The sequence below is a fragment of the Chiloscyllium punctatum genome, chromosome 25 (assembly GCF_047496795.1).
Source record: "Chiloscyllium punctatum isolate Juve2018m chromosome 25, sChiPun1.3, whole genome shotgun sequence".
Classification (NCBI taxonomy): Eukaryota; Metazoa; Chordata; class Chondrichthyes; order Orectolobiformes; family Hemiscylliidae; genus Chiloscyllium; species Chiloscyllium punctatum.
The window spans coordinates 16,783,468-16,800,459 of NC_092763.1; the positions used below are offsets into that span (position 1 = coordinate 16,783,468).

At 39.5% G+C, this 16,992-nt stretch overlaps 1 protein-coding gene across 2 annotated transcripts in view; it reads right to left on the minus strand.

Moving 5' to 3' along the window:
* The window catches only part of brwd3 (bromodomain and WD repeat domain containing 3), a 107,170-nt gene that overhangs the window by 60,463 nt on the left and 29,715 nt on the right, over nt 1–16,992 (minus strand). The window contains exons 15-20 of one of the 2 annotated variants that reach the window (XM_072594748.1): nt 16,322–16,456; nt 15,035–15,163; nt 11,976–12,201; nt 5,951–6,136; nt 4,714–4,870; nt 3,305–3,398 (exon numbers count right to left, since the gene is read on the minus strand). In XM_072594748.1, coding sequence (XP_072450849.1) covers nt 3,305–3,398; nt 4,714–4,870; nt 5,951–6,136; nt 11,976–12,201; nt 15,035–15,163; nt 16,322–16,456 — 927 coding nt within the window. The remainder of the gene's footprint in view (nt 1–3,304; nt 3,399–4,713; nt 4,871–5,950; nt 6,137–11,975; nt 12,202–15,034; nt 15,164–16,321; nt 16,457–16,992) is intronic. The other variant, XR_011964079.1, reaches the window with a different exon arrangement.

Here is a 16,992-nt window from a genome sequence, read left to right on the forward strand (position 1 = left end):
CTGGCTGTTCATTCCCCATATGAACCACCCTGTGTGAAACAGTTCCAGCAGTATAAAGCTTTAGTTAGGCAACATTTCGACAGTCCTGGTTCCCACACTACAGGACATGGAGTTTTTGGAGAGGGTGTAAAGAGGTTTATCAGGATGTTGCCTGGATTAGAGTGTACAAATTATAGAGAATTTGGACGAACTTGGATGGTTTTTGCTAAAGCATCAGAGGCTGATGGCTGACTTAATACAAGCGTATAAAATTATGAGGTATGGGTTGGTGGGGGGATTTTTTTCTTAGGGTGGAAATGTCAAATATTACGATGCACATGTTTAAGCTGGGGTGGTAGTGGAGGAGGGGAAAGAAGATCTTTAAAGGACATGTGCAAAGCAAGTTTGTTTTTCAAATATAGAGGCTAGTAGGTGCCTGGAACATGCTGCCGGGTTGGTCGTAGAAGCAGATATGATAGCAACATTTAAGACACATGACTAGACTGGAATTAGAGGGATACATACCATGTACAGGCAGATGGGATTATCTTAGAACTGTATCATGGTCAGCGCAGACACATGGGCAGAAAGGCCTATCCCTGTGTTCTACTGTTCTATGTTTTATGTTAATTGACAATATAGACCCAGTTTAGTTGATTTTAACCCACAGGCCAATTCCTTCGTTTCAGAGTAAGCACATGTAGAACCTTTGCTGCACGAGGATAACTAGCTCTTCCTATCAGTAATGTGATCAAAAATAGGCACAACACTCCCAAGGGTGTTCTTACCAAGGTTCAATATAATTTAAGTCACGATTTCTACTTCCATAGGCAAATTCTCTTGTAAGACCAGTACATAAATTTCTTGCTCTTTTCTTAAAAAAAAAAATTTAAGGCAAAACATCGTAAATTTTCAGAGGTCAACACCATTGTCTTTAATTCTTTTTTAATTGAAAAAAATAATTTTTGTGGGCTGTCATCTCCTCTTGTAAGAATTCTCCCAACCCAACAGGTGAGGCTTCAATATTACAGTCCTGCTTTGCCATTAAAACAGGTTACTTCCTAGCTGCTTCCACTAACCTCTGATTCACAGCACAGGTTCAAATTACAATTGTGTCAATCTTGTGTTTGGCCTGTACAGCTCCCAGATTGCTCTCTGCAGTCTGGGATCCATCACCTCAGTCTCTGTCCTCCATGGAGACAAATTTGACAGCACTCCTAAGTCTTTAGTATGTAGGCTTGGTAAAAGCATCAGCTGAGATCACAGAGGGAAATCATGCCTGACAAATTTATTGAAACCTTTTGAAGTGGTAACACACATGATAGATAAAAGGTAAGCAGCGAATGCAATATATTTGGATTTTGAGGTGGCATTCATTAAGTTTCTTAAGAGAAGAGCCCATGGTGTTGGAGATAGTATATTATCTCCGGTTCAAGGATTGTCTACCTAATAGAAGACAAAGAAATACAAATTGCTGGAGAAACTAAGTAGGTCTGGTCATATTTATGCAGAGAAAACAGAGATAACATGGCCCTCCTTCAGAACTGATGTCTTGTATTACTTTACTAGAAGACGGTTTGAATGAAGGGGCAGCATTTCAGGATAGCACTAGTGGAGTATCACAGGAATCAGTACAGGGGCCACAATTATTTAAAATATTAATAAATTGAATGAAAACTGTGAATGTATTATAGCCAAGTTTGCAGATAATGCAAAAATAGGTGGGAAGGCAAGTAATGAGGATGACAAAGTCTACAGAGGGCTCTAGGCAGTTTGGCAAAATCTTAGCAGATTGAATGTGGAAAAAACATGAAGTTATACATCTTGACAGGAAGATTTGGAGGTGCCAGTGTTGGACTGGTGTGTACAAAGTTAAAAGTCATACAACACCAGGTTATAGTCCGACAGGTTTATTTGGAAGTACTAGCTTTCGGAGCGCTGTACCTTCATCAGGTGGTTGTGAAGTATAAGATTGTAAGTTGTGGAGTAAAAGATGCTTACTCCTTACTGAAACCAACATGGTCATTCTAAGAGATGAGAGACTTAACTAATCCAAGTCTTCTTCAATATTTAATTCGACTTGCATCACACTGTAAACTTTTGTTGTAAATTCTGTCTTACAATCTTGTACTCCACAACCACCTGATGAAGCAGTGCTCTGAAAGTTAGTGCTTCCAAATAAACCTGCTGGATTGTAACCAGATTACAGCTTGAATTGTGATCAGTTTTGGGCCTCTTTATAAGGGAAATACACTGACATTGGAGCAAGTCCAGAGAAGGCTCAATAGGCTGATCCCAGGTATGGAGGGATTGTTTTATAAAGAGAAGGTGAGTAGGTTAGGTCTCTACTCATTGGAATATAGAAGAATTTGAGGCAACCTTATTGAAATGTACAAGATTCTTGGGGAGTTTGACAGGATAAATGCCGGAAGGTTCTGGGAAGAGTCTAGGACCAGAGGGCATAATTTCAGAATAAGGGGTTTGCAAATTTAAGACCGGTGAAGAGGAATTTCTTCTCTTCAAGGGGTGGCGAACCTGTGGAAGCCTTTACTGCAGACAGGTGTAGAGGCTGGACTATCAACAATATTCAAGACTGAGATGTAGACTTTTAGTTAGTAAGGTAATCAAGGGTTATTGAAAAAAGCAGCAAAGTTGAATGAGGATTATCAGATCATCAATGAGCTCACTGAATAGCAGAGCAGACTCAGATGAATGAACTACTTCTGCTCCTACTCTTCAAAAAAAATCATGCCAATAACCTACAAGTGTTCAAGGCCAAATACAAGTTTATAGACATTCACTTTGCCAGTTAAAAAAAAAAGTGAAATGCCAAAAGTAACCTACGACAAAATACCACCAGAAATTTAAATATGAAGAAATGACCCAACCCTGTTCCTCTCCCATCAGCCAGGTACTTTAAATATTTGCCCACCATATTTTCAATACCAAATTAAACAGCCCATTTTTAACTATCATGGAAGCATAGTACCAATGTTTGATGCACCCATCTACTTCTATATAGAGGATTTATTGCTCAAATTGTAGCAAAGAAAATGTAATTTGATATTTTACCAAATTCTCACATCTTAAATGCTTCCAGTCAGGATTCCTTCTTAAAACATCACTGAAAATGCATATTGATTCAGTCGGCCAATTGTTATCTGAATAACATGCTACAAGAATTTCCACAGGCAGCTGAAAATTGCTAAGTCAGTCAATTCCAAAGGCACTGCAAACAAGATGAGCTGTATAATTAGGAAGGGAATGCTAAAACTAAACATTGATGGCAGAACTGTGCACAATGAACACTTTTTTTTCTGTTTACCTTCTGTGTTGGTTGTAGTGGTTTACGTTTCTTTTCAATTGTGTACAAGTTAATTTCTCCATCGCCTTTACCTAGTCGAAGTTCCTCCTGAAACCTGAAATGGAGGACTTTTAAGTGGATAATATTCATTTCTTCCTAAGAACATTCATGTACATATTTATTTGGCCTTCCTAAATGTGTGGGTTATGCACCAAGGAAAACAGAACTACATCCTGATAAATTTAAAATTTGTGGACTAAACATTCTGTTCAAATTTGCATTCAAGATACACAAGTAGCTATATTGTAAAGAATGTCCTCTTTGATAATTAGGATAAATAGGTGCCGGCGTTGGACTGGGGTGGATGAAGTTAAAAATCACACGGCACAAGTTATTGTCTAACAGGTTATTTGAAATCACAAGCGTTCAGAGCAACGCTTCGTCGTCAGGTGACTTCACCTGATGGAGCGCTGCTCTGAAAGCTTGTGATTTCAAATAAACCTGTTGGATTATAACCTGTGTTGTTATTTTTGGCCCTTTGAATAACAACTACAACTACCGAATAGGAAACATCTGCCATTCGAGCCATTCCAGTTTGCCAAGTCACACAGTACCACATTAAAAAAAATTTTAATATTGACACTACAAAATGAAGCCATCTATCACTCTAATATAATGGTATATTCATTCTGTAATTTACAAACTTTTCCTCCAAGTAAAAACTTAATTTCTGCATCTACATAGCCACGATATCAGATATACATCAAACTATACAAGCCTTTTTACAGACATAGCTTAACAGTCTGCATAAAAATAGAGAATTTTTCCCATGTCAAGACTAACAATCAATCTAACAAATAGCCATGAAAACTTTACAATGAAATCAGATGTATAGAGTGTACCGATATTAATCAACCTGATAAAAACCTGAATCTCAGATACTTAAGAGAAAGGGCCTTAACCCAGCATTAAAATAGGGCCTTGAAATACATACTTCTCAGAACCCTAGATATTGCCCATGTATATTTTCAAATTAAAGATCCTCCCATTTAAGGGAGCTATGAGAAAGATTTTTTTCTGAATTTATATTTGAATTCTCTACAACAGAGCAGTGTAGGCTGGATAGTGAATATACACACAGTTGAGTTAAACAGATTCTTGATGTAGAAAGGCAGAACAAGGAACAACTCCTACTTATCTTTCATTCTTATTTGCAGTAACAATGAAACTGAAGTGCATAGCCTTGCTGATGGACAAATGAACAGGATTCAAATGAAAACACCTTTTAATTTTTCAAAATAGAGAAAAAAAGACTAGCATTTCTTGGTCTCATGGTTTCAAGAAGTGTTTACACTGAGTTGAAGTAACTGGTCTTATTAATACACAATATTTTCCAAAATTGATCTTAAAAATACCCAACTTATCTCTACCTGCTAATTCCAGGTGGAAGCTCCATGACTACAACCCTTCGGCTCCAAGCCATCAGGTCTCTCTCTGTAGCCATCTGACTCCGAGGGGCATTATTATGCATTTGACGAACACCTTCTATTTGACCACTTCGGCGAAGTCCAATGGGGGACAGCAAGGCTAAAACATGAAAGTTTATTTTGATTACACATTTGAAGAACATGCACTGACATATTCAGAACAACATATGTCCAGAGCTTAAAAATATCCTGATAATTTAGGAAGTATTAAAGTTGTAAAAAATTAAGAGAAACACTTCATCCGTGTCTTCAAATCTGATGCATTTGTTGATGCAGCAATGCTTGGGCTACACTACCAAAGTATGCAGCTCACCAGCATTTTGCAGAACAACAAAAGAATAGTAAAGTGGCAGATAAAGGAAATGCAACATGCCACATTATAAAATAATCTATATTGATAATTAGTTGAACAAGAGGAATAAAATCTTCACCATTAAATCAGATCGTTAACTGATAAACTGGTGGTGATAATAGGGAGTAGGAAGAGGGGCTGTGTGGATTCTATCCTCCTATTTGGGAAACAGACAAGTTGGATACAAGTTTTATACCTCACCCAATTAGATTACTTTAACTGAGCAAGATACAAACAAATAACCAACAGTTGCTACTGGATGTAGTATATAATTATCCCGATAATCTTTCATGTCATTAGCTATGCAAAGATCACTTTTGTTTTCCTTGCATGGTTTACCATCAAGACTTAATTCACAACACAACACAAAAAAACTTAAGGAATGCTTTACCCCTTTTCGAGAACAGATTAGCATGATTTGTAATAATCCAGTATTTATCTTAAGTTTATTTATATTCAGTGCAACTTTATGTTTAGAAAGTTCTGTACTTCCTGACACAGGGGACAAAAGGCAACCTGCTCCATAAAAAAAGGGAAATTGAAGTCTTTGTACATCAAGCTAACTCTACAAACAAATTAAACTATCAGCACATTCAGGTAAGAGTTTTGAGGCTCTCACAAAGAGGTTTCAAACACTACCGTATAACTGCACCGCAGTTTAGTACAATGATTTATATTTTTTTAAAAATATACCATTTACATTCTTTGTATTGAAATCATTTATGCAATATTTTTAAGAAGTTAATTCATCTGCTTGAAAGTGAGTGAGGTAACATTTCAGGATAGAATTGAACTCTGCCATATTTCATTATCTGTAGTGTTACCCACCACTGTTCAGCAAGTTTGAGCGACTGTAAGGGCCACCCGACACAGCTGCTCCTTGGTTTCCTTGCCTCAGGTCATGTTCTCGTTGGAGCTCCCTAATAGCATCATCAAGAAGGCTGGGCTCTTGGCCATTCTCATACTGATCATCTGTCTGTTGGCTGATGACCTGCTCCACTACATCACCATCACCTAGAAAAGAATCATGGTGTTCATATTTCCATACTAAATATACACACACACACAAAAGATATAGACCAGACTTGGAATCAAAAATCAAAATATACAACTGAACACAAGCACACTATTTTCATGGGAAGCTGTAAAAATCTACTTGGTATCACAAATGTTTCAACCGACTCTTCAATCTCACAATAAACCAAAATGAGAATGTACATAACTGGATATGGCCATCAGACTGGAGTTAGTGGATGATAGTACTTGCACAAAGAGGTACTAGCACTAAACTAAAATGCATTGCCTAGATAGAGATTTTTTAAAAATTGTAAAAGGTAAGTAGTAACTTATGGAAACAGTGTACAGACCTCGGGTAGCAATGGCACGGAAGGGAAGCAGAAGGAAGTACATAGTGGGAGCTTGTTAGAAAGGCAAAGTCGTCTACATAGAGGTTGGAAGAGTCATACAGCCCATGTGAGGGGTTTGTAGCACTTTGGTGGGGTATTTTCTTGGGATAACATGTTCTGGAGCTAGAGAGTAGGTAACATCACATGTGGTATTGTGCAGTGAGGCAATGTCTCATGGCGAAGGCACCACGAGGGGGCGGCGACCGTACTGATTGGGTGGTGGAGGTGGAGGTGGAGGTGGAGGAGGTGGAGGTGGAGGTGGAGGTGGAGGTGGAGGTGGAGGTGGAGGTGGAGGTGGAGGTGGAGGTGGAGGTGGAGGTGGAGGTGGAGGTGGAGGTGGAGGTGGAGGTGGAGGTGGAGGTGGAGGTGGAGGTGGAGGTGGAGGTGGAGGAGGAGGAGGAGGAGGAGGAGGAGGAGGAGGAGGAGGAGGAGGAGGAGGAGGAGGAGGAGGAGGAGGAGGAGGAGATGGATCCAGACTATATTGTTAAAGTTTAAGTGAGGGTAATTATACAGGTAATTAAGGGTTACTATGAAGGCAAAGCCGGCTAAAGAGAACAGACAAATTAGGCTAAAAGACAGATAAAGAAAGAACGATGCAGACATTAAAAGGGGGTCTCTCAGAATGTGCAGAATAAATACATACAGATATTAAGAAAAATCTCAAGGGACAGAACCAATGTGGAAACAGGCTCTTCGGCCCAACAAGTCCACACCAACCATCCAAAGAGCAACCCACCCAGACCCATTCCCCTACATTTCCCCCTTCACCTAACACTACGGACAATTTAGCATGGCCAATTCACCTAACCTGCACATTTTTGGACTGTGGGAGGAAACTGGAGCACCCGGAGGAAACCCACGCAGACACGGGGAGAACGTGCAAGCTCCACACAGACAGTTGCCTGAGGCGAGAATTGACCCCGGGTGTCTGGTGCTGAGGCAGCAGTGCTAACCACTGTGCCGCCCATAAGAATATAACAAATGTCTTGCCAGAAAAAGCAAAAAAGGTGGGAAGAATTTATATGAAGTACCTTTTAAAAAAAAATAAAGAGAGGAGCATGGTCCTAATAAGAACTGTGTCTGTAAAATTAATAATGGAAAATGAGGAGATATGTTACACCTCACTGGGGTAGCATGCTGCAAATCAGACACTACTATTTCCTGGAGATATCACAAAGTTCTCATTTTACCCAAATGAGAAACAGGTCAACAGAAAACACAGACCAAGTTTCTATGCTTAACCTATGCTACTATTTAATACAAATAAATAGATTCAAATCACAAGTAAACAGCTATGAAATATCAACTTATGGCTCACTGGTTAAAACTCTAGCCCTCTTAAAACTTTCACAGACAGAAACAAAAACAAAAAATGCTGGCAGCATGGGTGGAGGAGGAGAAAAAGAAAGTGGGCAAAGAGTTCAATAGCATCAATCCTCAGGGTTCTAGGAGGCGTTCCTTTTTGTTTCACAAATCCTTCAGTTCACTGATCTTACCCTTAAAGTTCTTCTTTCACTCCTTCACAGCAGGCACAAAGCAATTGGTTTACAAATGATAAAGTCTCTGACTTAGCAGTTAAAAGCAACAGCTTAGAGCAACTGGTGGGAGAAAACAGTGGGCAATGATATGGGGCCTCGAGGGATCCTTGCCCGTCGTATAGGTGATAGGCAATGCTCTCATACGCTGCAGGCAAAGATGGCCTGAGGCACTGTATATGGGCAAGACCAAGCAGACACTACGATAATGGAAAAATAGACACCACACAACAACAGCCAGAGAGGGCTGTTCCCTCCCAATCGGGGAACAGTTCAGGGATCAAGGACATTCAGCCTCGGATCTTCAGGTGACTGTCCTCCAACACAGACTTTTAGATACACTACAACGCAGAGTCACCGAGCAGAGGCTGATAGTCAAGTTCGGAACCCATGAGGATGGCCTCAATTGGGACCTTGGATTCCTGTTACACTACAGTATATACTCACACATACACATGGTAACACTCACACAGACCCTCTGATACACACGCTCACTCTTAGTCACAGACACAAACACACTCACCCCCCTCAAAGGCAAATACTCCATCACATACTCGCGTACACTCTCTCAAGCATGCATGCACACACACACAAACTTACCTAAAAATCTATGGGGAGAATTGCATTTGCAGATACATTCTATTTTGCCCAAAAAGCACACAATCTATAGGCAGTCAGTCCATGTAACATTTTATAAATTCCTACTTTGGAAACAGGACAGACTAACTTCACAGCTTTAATGCAACGTCTGAGCTGAGATGGCACCTTTTTCGTTTATGTAAAACCTTAAGTAATCTCAGGACTATGACTTGAAAGAGATTCTAGGATTTACATATTAATGAATTGAAGTCTGTATCCCTCTAAGACTTAACACCAATCTAGGTTTGTTCAATACATCGCATCAATTGTATGACACGGTGACCTTTTACTATAAATTCTATGTCGTATGATCTGCCTCACTAGCTACCTACCAAAGGAGCAGCGCTCCGAAAGCTAGTGTTTCCAAATAAACCTGTTGGACTATAACCTGGTGTTGTCATTTTTAACTTTGTCCACCCCAGTCCAACACCAGCACTCCAGGTCTTTAATAGCAGGGTCAAGAACTCTGGGACACTGTTTAAAGATCAGGGGTTACCCATTTAAAATAGGAGATTAGAGAAAGATTGTTTTCTTATCACAAATCTCAAGAACTCTCTTCCTGAAAAAGGTGGTAGAAGTGGAAAATATTTAAGGCAGAGATAGATTATGTTGTTAATCAAGGGGTGAGTTTATCAGTGGTAGATTGATTTGAGTTCTTATCAGACTAGCCATGACCTTATTCGACAACAGAGCCAAATGGCCTACTCCTTCTCCTTTGTCCTATGCAAGAAATTAATTACAAAGTATTAAAGTGGGGATAAAAGCTGTGGTGGAGCCCAGGGATCTATTCTAGAGTTTCAACTTTTCAGTACTTTTAAAAATTTCAAAAGGAATGGAAGAACGTGGCATAGGCAAATCCAGATAACAGCAAGTTCAGAGAAACAGTACAGATGAATCATGTGAATATAGAAGACTTGATATTACTCTACGCTGAACCTATTTCCTCTGGTGGAAGTATAAAAAGAAAGAAAACATGATTTTAAAATTTAAGTTAGGTAATTGAGTAACAAAATTAGAAAGATTTTCAACATAAAAGGCAGTATAAGTTTGGAATTCTTATCCCCAAATGTTGTGAGTCAACTGGAGCTTTGAAGATCATGATCAGCAATTTTTATTTTTATTGGGAATAGTTTTCAAGCAAATGGAGGGTGGAAAAATGAACCAGGAGGGAACACTGACTATTATCCAATTAAATGGTGTCATAGGCAAAGGAGCTGAATGGTCTACTACTGTTCTCAATGAGCCTGTGATACAACATACAAAATTGGCTCTGAACCATTAATTTGTTTTTAGTGTGCACAATGTACAGAACTTCCGATTTGAAAGAGACACATTATTTCAGAAGGAAGATTCCTCATCTCCCATGTAAGAGTCACCCTTCTGTTAATATAGTCTTTCATTCAAAAAGAAAAAGTCAAAACCCATATACAAATTTAGACAAAGTTTATACTTATAGAAGTTACTTCTGATCATTTGGAAGTTTAAGTAAGGTAGTTAAGGTTTGTGATTTCAGATCATTGAGAAACATATTATTTAAGTTGATATTACCATGAAGGTATGTCATAAACTGGTCAATGATTTACAGTACGCAAAGTCATCCATGCATCTAACAACCAAAAAAACTCCCTTAAATGAAATCAATTAACTGATACTATAACACTATACGACTTCACTTTTCCGTTGATTGCCACCTTGCTGTGGAAGAGGGGCTCGGATCTTCCTTTGATCCTGAGACCAATGGCAATAGGAGTTTTCAACTCCTGGCACAGTCACCAATAATAGCAAGATTGGAGACGTGAAACCAAAGCGCAACTCATGGCAATTCATGTAATATTAATGTAATATCAACAGCTGCAACAATGGATGAAGCCTATTAGCAATAGGCAGATCCCTAGTTGTCAAGGTTTCGTTGCTACTAGAATTGGACTTGTCAATGACAGTGCCTGATGTGTAACAGCTTCCCCATGTTAAAATACGTCCTGCACAAGGCATCTACCTTGAGTAACTCAACCCACCCCAACACAACACAAGTCCTGCAGTGATCAGCAAGAGAAGGCAGGGACAGGATTGAAAGATCTGAAAGTTCCTAGCTTCAGACTGGCATATAGGTGGTGGAGAATGTGGTGCTGGAAAAGCACAGTCAGTCAGGCAGCATCAAAGCAGCAGGGGAAATCTACATTTCGGGCATAAGCCCTGCCCGAAACGTCAATTCTCCTGCTTCTCGGATGCTGTCTGACCAGCTGTGCTTTCCCAGCACCACACGCTCAACTCTGATCTCCAACATCTACAGTCCTCATTTTCTCCACATAAGTGGTAGAGTCGGAGTGTCATTTCACTTTTGAAGTAAGAACAGGACATCATTTCGGAATTTTTTTTTAAAATAACTGAGTGAGCCTCTTTGGGATCTACTCTGCTCTCCATGCAAGGGGAACAGACTAAAAAAAGGTGCCCTTAAAATAGTCTGTTCCAATTTAGCTGGAAAACCACATCTAGCAGTCTCCCATATCTCTAGCCGAAAATCCAAGTCAAACTCAAATCTTAGAACCTGGAATTTACAAAGCATCATGGATAACAAGCAAAGCAATCATCTGCAGAAATGTCTTTGTTGCCCCTAAACTCAGGCACTTCAATAATGAAAACATTACTGTATATCAAAGAGCAGCTGGGGAAACAAACTGGTGGGTTACACCTCTTCGAGAGGAAAACCAAAGTATCAACCCAAGAAGCATGGAATTAGATTCATCATCCTCAACAAACTATGAGCCCCCTATTGGCATCAATAATTGCTTCATGACTCTGTCTGCAACTTGCCAAGAACTAGCAGGCAACAGTTGAGAGAATCTATGCCCCACTGACAAGTTCAAAGACGACTTCCCCTCCATTCTGGGCACCATACTCACCGACATCCCAAACGAAGATAAAATTATTCTCCTTGGTGATCTCAATGCCAGGGTTGGAAAGGACTCAACGCTGGAAAGGAACGAGTCAGGAACTTGAAGTCCATCAGGATTCTCCTGCTCACCAAATACACGGAACACCAGCTCAACACTGTCTCAAAGAGAAAGGTACCAAAATCGATAGCCAAACACGTGGTTATAGATGTGGCTCTAGAATGGATCTGATCAGCCACTTAAGAACCCACAGAACTCCCAAGCAGTGCCACTGAATTTTCTAAGTGGTCAATCATGCTGATTAGCAAGTGACTATTGACAGGGGGAAGCTCAGAAATTAAGATCTATTTACTTGAATTAGTTCAAGAGAGTCCATTCTCACCATTTGCCATGTACCCCAACTGTGGAACAAGTTGCTCATCCATGCAATTCTCCCGACCAGGCACCAATCGTTGGTATTGTGTTAGATGAGGATTTCCATCAACATCAACTAGAAAAGGGGGTGGCATGAGATGAGGTGCTTGCTGTGTCTGTTCATCCAGAACATAATTGTTGGAATCACGGATAAGTGGACGGTAATCAGTATGAAAAAACATTTGGTCCGGGATCTATTATGGACAAAATTAAAAAAGTTACCACTTAATTCAAATACTGACAATGCAAGAGAGCAGTTCATAACATTAAACCTATTAATGTATTGGCTTAAGAGGAATATGGCATCACTCATCCTTTTAAAAGATTTGAAGAAAAAACAAACTGGAAATCATGCTGCTTCATCATCTCCCTCCACCACTCCCTCCTCCTTCCCCACTATACAAATAACTTTCAGTCTTCCATTCAAAGGCAGAGGTGCCTCCAGGTCACAGCAGCAAACATCTGACATTCTCATATGAATTAAGTTTAGGACCCAAAAAAATGTTAAAACGGTAGGCAGCTACCATTCAGATATGATCATGTTCTCATTTCATATACACAACCAAAATTTCCAACAGGAAAACTAAAATGAATAATTCTTTGGGAAATAAATCCTGACTATTTCCCTCTCCCTCATCTGGGGGAACCATGACCAACGTCATAGGTTATGATCAGCTAAGCTAAAAAGGATAGCCTTAGAGCTTCCTTGACAGTCCCAAAGTTTAAGCAGCTTTTTAAAAAAAATTCATTCACAAGATGCAGGTATTGTTGGCAAGGTTAGCAGTTAACACAGATGTGGTTAACTGTCTCCTTGAACTACTTCAATCCACAGGCTGAAAGTGCTCCCAATTTGCCATTAGGGACTGAGCTCCAGGACTTTTATTGAGCAAAGCAGCAGCAATATGTTTCCTAGTCAGTTCCTCAACCAGTCTCTCAGGATCAAGAATGACTTTCTTCCACTCCAGAACTGTGTATGCTGAAGTGATGAACAGCCAAAAAAACAACACACTCTCTCGCTCTCTCTCTCTGCCAGCTATTGCTCCCTCCCTGTTACCCCACCTTACCTTCAGCAGATATACCTTTTCCTAGCTACCATTACTTTTGAAGAAAAAAAGTTACTTGACCTCAAATGCTGACTGATTTCTCTCCATCAGTGCTGCCAGATCTGTTGAATTTCTTCAGCAATTTCTGTTCTTAATGCAACAATGTGGCCTGCCCAATACAACTAAATGAATGTAACAAATGTCTCATTGTGTAGCTGTTAGCCCCAGGGGAAGACAACTATTTTGGAGCTCCTAACTTGCCATTGGATTTGCTGTGCTTTGCGGAGACATCACTCGTAACATTTCTCTAGGGATCTGAAATGTCTGGTGTACATTCTCACAGTCTCAATGTATACAGAAGGGCAGACAGCACAACCGCCTTGTAAACAAGTTTGGCATCAGGTTTGAACTTTTTGTCAAAACAGATGGCCAAAGGCAACATTAGCACACTGGAGGTGATGTTGTATTTATCATTAATGTCTACTCTAATTGAACAAAAGGCTCACAAGGTACAAGAAATAATTCATATCATCCAGTCAAGGGGCAGGCTAAGAGATAGTTTTTTTTTTGTTCTTTAGCCTAAAAACCCATTCTCTTATACATCTCTCTCAACACACTGCTATTGTTTGAGAGTTCAGCCTTCATGTCCTCACATGAAAGCACCATTGTGTACCACAGCTCAATAAGAATGGATGGAGTGGTTTTCACTCTGCACTGCAAGCAACCCTGGTTGAACATTTTCCCATTTATAATATTGAGATTTGCCACTCCAGCAGGAAATTAAGGAGATTGTTCCAGTTAGGAAGGTGAAGAGCACCATTGGAGAACTCTGTTAGCTGGAGTCAAACCTAGCACAAACGGAAGATGAATGTAGTGGTTAGAAGTCAGTCATTTCAGCTCCAGGACATCACTGCAGGAGAGTTCCTCACAGTAGCATTCTTTACCGAACCATTTTCAGCTGTTCCAACAATGACCTTCACTCCATAACGTCAGAATTAAGATGTCCACTGATGACTGCACAATGTTAAGTGCAGATACTGAAGCATTCCATGCCCAAATACAACATGACCTGGACAATATCCAGGTTTTGGCTAATAAGCAGCAACCAACTTTTGTGCCACAGAAGTGCCAGGCAAAGACCTACGCCAAAGAATGAACCTAGCCATCATTCCTTGATATTCAATGGCATTACTACCACCAAATTCTCCACCATCAACCTGCTGGGGTTTAGCATTAACCTGAAACTGAACTTAATCGGCCATATTAATATAGTGGCTGCAAGAGCAGGTCAAGAGCTAGGAATCCTGCAGTGAATGACTCACATGTTGACTCGCCAACCCTGCCCAATATCTACAACGTATAAGCCAAGTGTTGCATGGCATACTCAATTATCTGGATGAGTACAGCTCCAACAACACTCAATATGCTTGACATCATCCTAGACAAAGCAGCCTGCTTGACTTGCACCACAACCACAAATATTCACACCTTCTACCGTTGATGTTTAGTATCAATGTATACTACCTATAATATTCACAGCTGAAATTAAAGCAAGGCTCCTCAGACAGTACCTTCAAAACCCATGACCATTCCCATCTAGAAAGACAAAAACTGCAGACAGATGGGAACAGAACTATCTGCAAGTTCTCTTCCAAGTTTCTCAACATCCTAACTTGGAAAGATATTGTAATTTCTTCACAGGCACTGGATCAAAATCCTGGAACTTCTGCCCTAATGGCAATGCATGTCTATTTCCACCAAATGGACTGCAGGAGCTCAATGTAACAGTGCACCAACCTCTCAAGGGCAACTAGGGACTGACAATATATCCTAGTCCACCCAACATTATTCATTCATGGGGCATGCACAATGAAAAAAAACTGTTCACTATAGGTCCTTATTCATTCAGGTTCATATCAAAACCTGTACAGGTCATTCCTGTATAGGAAAATGTATTTTCCAGAATACAAACACTCATACCTACCTTTTCATACAATTTACTGCAGCCAAATCCAAAGATCAGTAAATGTCCATGAGAGTCAGTGCATGCGAAGTGCTGCCCATCTGCAGAGAATTTACAATCAAACACAGCACCATGACCCTGACCTTCAATCTGTAGAAAATAAATAAAAGCCCTTTTGGTTACACTGACAGATTAAACAATGTTTTGCATCTTACTCCCATGATAGATCCAACAAGCCCTGACAATCTACTGGTAAAACTGTGCATGTTTTACACAGCCATTTGGTAACACCGAACTAAAATACTGTTATACAAGGGATATGTTGCTGAAACATTTTCTCTTCCATCAGGACAAATGCAAGAAACCCAAATTTCAAACAATCACATTTACACTACTTTAACTGACAATTATCCCATGGAGAAAGCAACAGGTGACCATGGGGGTCCTCAAACACTCTGGTAAAGACTCAAAACATAAATAGATTGCTTTGGTGCTCCTATTTTTCAAATGATCAATCATCCTTTTCTCCTGTGGTATAAATTTGCATTATTTGAAATTTGTCACTTGCCCTGACAAATGTAACATAAAAAGCTTCCATAAAAGGTCTCTTTTCAATGACACTTACAGAAACATTGTAAAATAGATATTTTAAAAGCAAACAAGTGAATCAATGAGATATTGTTTTTTTCAATTCCAACAATGATTGACAGTTAGATGTAAAGGCTCTATTATAAATTGTGTTTGGTTAGAAATTTTATTTAAGAAAATTAATACCTTCATATTGCTGGAAAGAAAAGTGACGTTTTATCGAACTTGCGTGGCTTGCACTCATCAGGGCAATTCACATGAATACCAAAGTATTGGGAATAACCTGTTCATACTTAAATGAAAAGAGCATCCCGATTGCTTGACAAATGCTCTCGGACATTTAGAGGCATTGCCTTGGGAAATAAACCATGCTCTAAGGCAAAGTCCTTATTAGAGTCAACTCGGCTATTCAGTTTAAATAAAGCTTGGCAGCTAACAACCAGTCATCATCTAACTGAAACATTCCCTATGGTAACACTCCTATCAGTCAGAGTCAACTAGCCAATCATTTCACTCTTCTCATACAGCATAAATATGCTCTCCCCACTGCATTGATATTCTTGCAAATTCTAATCAGTCTAAGACGAAAACATTGACAAGATGTGTTTACTTTTTCAGCAGTGCTCAAGTTCTGCACTACCAGGGTATAAGAGAAGGGTAATAATGGCATAGCTACATATTTAAACAAGGCTTCACCTACAGACCAAACAAAATGCTTACCATGTTAAAAAAGTTCCGAAGTTTGGCACCTTTTGAAAGGTCCCAGATGAATATGTTGCCGTCATGCCCAGCAGATAACATAATCCTGGAATCAAACGGATGAGCTTCCAAAACAAAAACTTCATCATCATGACCCTATAGGAAAAAAAAGTCAGAGTTATAAAGACTTCCACATTTAAACATCACTGACATTTAAAAAAATCCAAGTTACAGAATTAAAATTAAAATGTTGAGGATGCTAAAAATTAAAACTGAACACACTAGAGAAACTGAGCAGGTCTGGCAGTATCTGTAGAGAAAAACACAGATGTGTACATTTCTATTTAACTTATACCATTATGTCACTGCAATTACAATATATACTGCCATGACTATGTACATTTGGGAATGGAACAGATTTCACCATCATCTTTCAGGCTTACATTTAAAGTTGGTGAAATAAATCATGGACAATTCAACGTATTTTACTTTGCCACCAGTCCAATCAGACACTGGAATTTTAGGTGCAATATGGAGTCTGCCCTCAGTACCAGGATGATACCACAGCAAAACACAAATATCAAAAATAGGTTTCCTTTTTCAATGACTTACAAGTAATAATCATTCAAACAGATGAAAAACACCACAGTCTGTGGGCCCTGATGGCATTCAAGCAAAGGTCTTCAATCCTG